The 7,694-nt window shown below is 43.0% G+C and overlaps 1 protein-coding gene across 1 annotated transcript; it reads right to left on the minus strand.

Moving 5' to 3' along the window:
• Positions 1-470: 470 nt before the first annotated feature.
• On the minus strand, positions 471-2,362 carry LOC135699363 (glutactin-like). Its single transcript, XM_065219605.1, has 4 exons — positions 1,983-2,362; positions 1,029-1,919; positions 655-967; positions 471-583 (listed from the first exon to the last, which is right to left on the minus strand). Exons 1-4 carry the CDS (start codon positions 2,319-2,321, stop codon positions 471-473), a joined length of 1,656 nt encoding a protein of 551 aa, XP_065075677.1. The 5' UTR covers positions 2,322-2,362.
• Between the last annotated feature and the right edge of the window lie 5,332 nt (positions 2,363-7,694).

The raw sequence follows: 7,694 nt of genomic DNA on the forward strand, positions 1-7,694 counted from the left end.
ATCGGAGAAGGTCACGTCAGATCGATTTGTCGTTTGGCTTGGAACTACTCATATGGGATTGTTTTTGCCATGTAGCTCGCTATTTGTACAACTCGATGGGCACTTGAAAAAAAAAATGCCGGCGCCGGTGGTGTAGTGGTAAACGTGACTGCTTTCTCGTCCCAATGGGTCTGGGTTCAATCCCAGCCGAGGTCGGTGGGATTTTTCTGAGGCATAAAAATCTCTGGTCAACCGATGTCCGTCGGTGATTGGCACTAGATTGCGGAACAGAGACTGACGTTAAATAAAGTAAAGAAAAAGAAGGGCCCTTAACAATTGCGTTGTAGAGAGTTCACTGTATGACCCCTTGGGATCGAATCGGTTAACTGGGTGTTATTTGTATTTTTAAATTGATATTATATCCTAACACGAATGTCATTAATTTCAAAACGATTGACAGCTCCGTCCTTCAGATCATAAAACAAACCTGATCAGTGATCAGTCTCTTTTGCCCTATACTTGGCCGCAGTAGCAGTGAACTCGTTGCGGTAGTTGCTTCCCTGCTCGCTTACCGTGTTGATCTTCAAATATGGTCCATATAGTCCTGGAAAAATAAAACAAGTTGAGCTCTACCATGAATCTGTTACAACAACCAAGAAAATCGAAAACACTTACGACTCGCTGGTGGCCAGAAGGGAATATCATCGGCACTGGGTACCCCTCTAATTGCAAAGGACGTCCATAGTTTAACCATGATCTTTGCCATTTTGATATCATCTGCGTTCAATGCCCTCACAGGAAATAGATAGTGGAGTTCATCGGCATGTGCGACTGCCCCTTTATGTGGGAATGGGACGGTATATTCAATCTCCGCGTTCTGCGTACTGGCATAGTCGAAACTGTTTAGGTAGACGTTGTCGGGATTCACGCGGGAAAAAGCATGAACTTCCGTCAACACGGGAGCTTTTACTCCATTAGTGCTGCAAACCTGTGGGAAGAGTTCAAGGTGATTAGCATGATGTGAAGCATTTCTCGAATATTGTTCTCACATCAGTCAAGCTGGCCACTAGATCCTTCCAGCGCAGTTGATCGATTTCCCGCTCCAGGAAGTTGCTTCCGATTGCGTATGCCTCCATAGCTCCATCGAGTCTAGTTTGGCCAAACTTCTCATGCAGTGTACGAACGTACAGTAGCAAGTCGTGTGCACTGTTAAATGACTTAGGTAGTGTCGGCTGCATTCGGTAAAGCTCATCCAACAGGAAGAGACCATCCTGTGAAACAGTTCCCGCCATGATGGAAATCTCCTTGTTCGCATATTGATGGTAATGCTTAGGATGTTGAGGGAATAGTCCCGACGGACCTCCCACCACAATGTTCGTTGCTGCTACATACGGAAATCCACGCTTTGCAATAGTTTCGTTTCGATGAGCGAGAAATGCTTCCAGAAGGATTTTGGTGGATGTTCCTTGAAAACACTTCTCAATCCTTGCTTCAGTACAGCCCATACGATTAGCGATGTCAATTGCCCCTTCCACTGGTGAATCAGCTATATGCCTCGGAACCAGCAGCGAACCGGACTGGATGATCGCTTTTCGGAAAGGAGCTAGCGGACGGTTTTGAACCAATGGACTGTGAAGCATTGCCGTAACCGTGGATGCTCCCGCGGATTGACCAAAGATCGTCACCTCGTCACTGTTCCCTCCAAAGTTCCCGATATGCTGCTGAACCCAGTCCAACGAAGCTATCACATCCAGCATTCCGGCATTTCCGGGAATATCTTCGCTCATGGTACTTAGAAATCCGAGCGGTCCCAGCCGGTATTGAATCACAACCAAAACGATGTCCGATTCTAGTAGATAGTCCGGTTTGAACATGTCTGCTCCCCCTGTATAGAACCAACCTCCATGAATGTACACCATCACAGGACGGGTGGCATTCAACTGGAAAAGAAAATTCACGATTATTCACAATTTTCAGCTGAAACTCTCGATTTCGGCTCAAACATTATTAGAATACACCGATAAGGTGAGGCAGTCTTCGTTGTCCACGTTGACATAATCCATAGTAATCTGGGGGCAACGGACGCCCGGTTTCGAAGCATCTTTAGTTCCACTCCAAGGCCCGACATTCACCGTAGGCTTGAATCTCAAACCTTCAATCGGGGATTGCCCGTACGGAATGGCTTGAAACTTGAAGATGGGTCTATTTGTCCATGCCGTATGACCAATCGAGCCCTGAACGTTTCCCAAGCCTTGGATGTTAACTATTGGCGGCGGCAATTGTTGTCCATTGCTGGAAATAACACCGATTGCGAACACTATCACAGTTAATTTGGATAACATTTCAGTTTACTATACGATTAGCGACGAATGACCGAACCGAACAGCATTTGAATGAGGATTGCGGTTCGTTTGATTCAATGCTGTGTGCTATCGCCGAAGAAGACATGAATGCAGGCATTATCAATTTTTGTCAGTTGCCATTGACCCGGTAGATTAGTGAATAATCATTAGCTTTTATTTTTTGTAGGGATTGCAATCGAGTACGGTAGGGTGGATGCACTAGTCATGACAATATGTGCATATGGTAATTGCATTAGCCATAGTGGTAGTAAAATTATGTTTCTTTCTGTTGATTATGATTGTACATGGGGCCTCCCTTAGCTCAGTCGGTAAAGGCACAGCTACAAAGCAAGACCATGCTGGAGGTGGCTGGGTTCAATTCCCGGTCCGGCCTAGGAATTTTTCGGGTTGGAAAATATCTCGACTTCCCTGGGCATAGAAGTATGATTGGACTTGCCACACAATTATACCAATGCAAAAATGGTACAGGCATCGAAAGCTTTAAATTAATAACTGTGGAAGTGCATCTAGACCACTAAATTGAGAGCACGCAATAAGCTAATATACGATATGCAATAAGCTTGAAATGCGAAGAAGAAGAATGATTGTACATTGATTTGATATTTCAATTGATTAGCTTATCGGAATCTTTGTTTAATTGGATATTCTAATTTAATATTTACGTTTTCAACTAGTTTACAGAATACCCCTTGGTGGTGTGTTTTGTAAAATGCGATAACCTACCTAACCACGAGTATAACTTAACTAATCTGATGATCTGATTTCAGACAGATGTCTCTGAATCTTTCCAGGATGAATACTCTCCGTTCTTCTAATGTCTGAATTCCAGCCAGAAGGTTGATCTCAGAATTTCGAGTCCACGGGGGACTGTTTAGTATCATCCTAAAGATCTTGTTCTGAATCCTTTGGAGTTTAAGGTGATGGCATTTTGCTCTCCCAGATTGGCATACCGTACGCGCTTACGAGAAGGATGATTTGCTTGTAGACAGCAAGTTTGTATTTCAGGGACAGAGTGGATGTCCTGTTGATGATCGGATACAGGGATCTCATCAGGATGTTGCATTATGTTTTCGTTTTGTCATCGTGTTCCCTGAAAAGCAGCTTGCTGTCGAGTGTAAGGCCGTGGTAGACTACCTATTTGGACCATTTCACCACTGTGGCGTTCAAGTTAATCTTATTATTCTCAGACGGAACAAGTTTGGACATCCCGACCTCTATGAAGTTCGGCGGTCAGAGCACCGATGACCCTTTTTTTTATAGATGATGGATGTGTAATCTGCGAACAGGGACAACGATCCACCATCAGGGAAAGCCGGCATATTACAGGTGAACACCCAAGTAACCATAGGCACGTTATTTCGCCTTTTTGGCTATATACAGCTGAACAACGGCTATATGTACCAGTGTTTGCAAGTTCTGATGAGGCCCGTATATAGCCAAAAAGGCGAAATAATGTGCCTATGGTTTTTTTTTTGTTTCCTTTGGTTTGTTTTTTTCCGTCGATCTTGTTTTCCGTGCTGAGCACCAATGCTACCGACGTGCCAGGAAGGCAGCTCCCACACCTGGACCCTACCTATCGACCCATCAACTCATGAACCGGGAACCAACGGCTTTACTTCCCTTCCGAAGGAAGGCGTGATCAGAGATGTTATGCCTCAGAACATCCCGGCGGCGCCGACTGGGATTGAACCCAGGCCTGCTGGGGTGAGAGGTAATCACGTTTACCACTACACCACCGGCGTCGTTGTGCCTATGGTTGTAACCAACGGATTTGGTTACATATAAGGATGGGCAGACATTTTGAGGGAGATTATTAAGAAAACAGTGATTGGTGTCGGTAGGTGCGCGTAGGCATCGTCGTCGCAAGTCTAGAGCGACTAAGCGTTCAATTCGTTAATATTTCAAGCTCGCGAGTTGGTGATGTGATCGATAGATCGTGTAGGGTCAGCCGGAGCACTGAAACGCAATAATTCCCGGCTGTTGCCCATAGTAGCAGTGAGTGCCTCTTCCGATCCGATCCTGTGAACGCAGGCCATCCGCTACCAGGGCCGATTTGCCATTTTGTTTGGTCTCGGTGGCCATTGCCCGCCCAACGTGTCAATCACTCGGATTGGGGTCAACCAACCGTCCGAACAACTACCGTCGGAGCTCCCAGGCGCCCGCCAGCCTCATCGAAGCCAGCCCGGCTGCAACCCACGGATCCGGTGAACCAGAACGGCCGCAGCGGTACAGCAAGTAACTGTACTAACCCCAAAACTTTGAAAATAAAATATTAAAATTTAAGGTTAAAAGTCAAAATCTAAGCTGTGTTGTGTTCATTATTTGTTTAAAGAAGCCTGTTGTCCTTTATTGTATCATTAAACTTTAAATTGTGTTGAACTTCGCCCAGTGCCCAAGTGAGTATCAGGAAGAAAGCTCCCCCAAAGAAATTCTCCGGTGGACCACCATAAGGCCCTGATAGCCAGGGCAGCTAGCTGCAAAAGAGGCCTTTGTCGTGCACACCCCAGTCGGTTGCCATGGCTAGACCAGCAACCGGGGGCTTTACCTCCCAGGGGCCCTACACCTCACCATTCCTCTCCAACGGGGGAGTTTGGTAAAGAGAGATGATCAAACCGATTTGTACCTTCATAAAAGTTGTCCTTGCTCGCTTTCTACTCTCTCTATATACAATTTACACACTGCCGTACTCTAACGGAACTATCAACTCTATACTTTCATCTCTTTATCTATCGTATAAAAATTACCACTTTGGTCTAAAGCACTGATTATAAATTGTCAGTTGGTTGAAGAATCTGAAACTCAAGTGTTTGAGTTCCAGATTCATAATTTGGTCGAAACCTGGGGCTTTCATGTTTTAGATGATTTGATATAGGCCAACAGTTCGTCAGCCGTAATTTCGAATTCCACAAGAAAATTGTCGGGATTTGATGGAGGTTGGCTGCACTTTCAGTAACCGCAGTATCGTATGGACTATCGTATGTTCAGTCAGAGATTATGAGAGCTGACGAAGTGTTGACCTATAGCATCAACCTTCTCTTCTCTTCAGGGGTTATCAGACGGACGACTGAATCATTGGGTTGATTGAACTGGACAAGTGGTGGAATGGGCCTTGGCATATTTTTAAGGATTTTTGTTAGTTTATGTGGTAACGGTGTAGATAAGTCGTGATTTCGACCATGCAGAATAATCCCCGAAAGAGTAGGAGATAAAGTGAGAGCGGGACGAACATATGATCAGGACAAGTTGGTCAGGTCTGAGATGTGTATATAATGGGCAGGAGAAATATATATGAGTTAAATCGTTTGTGATTATCAACCGAACAAGTTGTTTGATTTAAGGTACACCGGGGGAAGTGGATACAAGAAAATGCATAGTTCAACTTCAACTTGATGTGCAACTCTTAAAAATGCATCGATTTGTATTCTGTTGATTGTAAAATGAATGTGGAAGTGTTGTGCATAACACAATATAAAAATAAAATCATTAAGATTACTCGCTAGTGCTCACCAAAGATTTAAAAAAATTGACTCGATGGTCCACTTACCCCGGTGCTTCGGTGTAAGTGGAACAGCGATATGTTTGTAATCATAATTGAGAAATAACGATTGTGATTGATATAAAATGCATTCAGAATATCTCAAACACGCTTAAATGACTTATTTCTTATGAAATCATTTATAAGTACGTAATAAAAATTAAAATAAAGGAAGAAGCCCAGTTCTTAAGATTTTTTTTTTAGACTTTATTAACCAGATTTTTAGCCCTTAGTTCTTAGGAAGTACACCGATGAAAATGGAAAAAAAATACAATACAAAGTTCGACTTCTACTTGATGTGCAACCTTCAAAATTGCAATATTTTAGGTTTCTTTACTGTAAAATTAATGTGTGACTGTTACATATAACATACACACAATATCTCATTGATTGCATTAGGGTATGCTCACATATTACGTAACGCAAGAGGGTGTAGCTGTAGAAGGGTATCTGACAACGGGGTATATGTCATGAATTAGCTGATATGAAAAAAAGTGACGAGCGAGTATGGGGAGTATTCAAAATCTCACCTTTCAACGTTAAATAGTTTATGAACAAGCCTTTATACACAAAAAATATGAGATTTTTAAAAGCTGACTTGCTCATGCATTTACATTGACGATATGGGGTAATTGGTTCATCGGGAGTTTGTTATCATTGAGATTGTGGAAGAAATAATATACAATTAGAATTAAAATATCTCCAAACACCTTTATAGACTTTTAGCTAATCAAATTATTTTTCTAGTCGATAAGCAACTTGACAATAAAAAAAATCCTATCCTTAAATCAAATGTTCTTCAAAGGGAGACCGCAATAGTGTGCCGATTATTATTTGAACGTTCCAATACGCTTCTTCGCAGAATCTTTGATAGTCTTCTTTGAGTTTTTCAATGTCTCCAAAGCATCTGATGAGGTGATTACTTCGGCTCCTGCGCAGATCTTTCGTCGTTTTTCTTTCGAGGCTGATGAACTCTGCTTAACATATTCCAATAAAACTTTTTCAAAAGATCCATCAGCTGCAGATGCGTTTTCTACCTGCACACTGGCATGTTGTATGTTTACTTGGCATGTTAATTCGTTCGTAGCAGATGTTGTGGCACGTTGAAGTCAATTAAACTTTTCAAGTGCTCCTGGTTCGTACTTCTCATCAGGAATGACTTTGTCAGAGAAGGGGAAAATCCCTGCTTTCTTGAACCCGCTGATAATGTTCGTCTTATCGAATTGGTTCCACGCTTGAGAAATAAGTGTAGAAAATACTGATTTTGAAGCCTTGACTCCGTAGTTTTTGCGCTGCCAAGCAATTAAGAGTCCGTCATACCTTTGCTTAAGGGATTTGAAAACGGAAAGATCCATGGGTTGAATCAAATGGCTTGTGTGAGGTGGAAGTTTCAATATCACCACTTGCTCTTGCAACGCTTTTTCAATCAGCCTGAGACTGGTGTGGGATGAATGGCCGTCATAGATTAGAACAACGGGTCGTTCTTTCGGGTACGCATTTAAAAATTGACGCTCGAAGTAATTGTTAAATGTCTCAGTATCCATCCATCCGTTCGGCGTAGATGCGTAACTTAGGCCGGGAAACTCGTCCTTTTTCGAGGCCATCCAGCTGTTCCAAACGTTTTTCGCTTTAAATATGATCAGCGGAGGCAGTTTCCCACCTACTGCATTAGCACCCATCAATACAGAAATATTCTCCTTAGCAGGTCCTGCTGTAACGCGATGTGCTGCTGTCCCCTTTGCTCCAACAACAACTTTCAGTTCAGTTCAGTTCAGAAAATAATCAGCCATGATAAAAGAATCAATGCATCTCTTGCG

This window comes from Ochlerotatus camptorhynchus, unplaced genomic scaffold, assembly GCF_037179485.1.
Source record: "Ochlerotatus camptorhynchus isolate MF236.1 unplaced genomic scaffold, CSIRO-AGI_Acam_v1.1 ptg000107l, whole genome shotgun sequence".
Lineage (NCBI taxonomy): Eukaryota > Metazoa > Arthropoda > Insecta > Diptera > Culicidae > Ochlerotatus > Ochlerotatus camptorhynchus.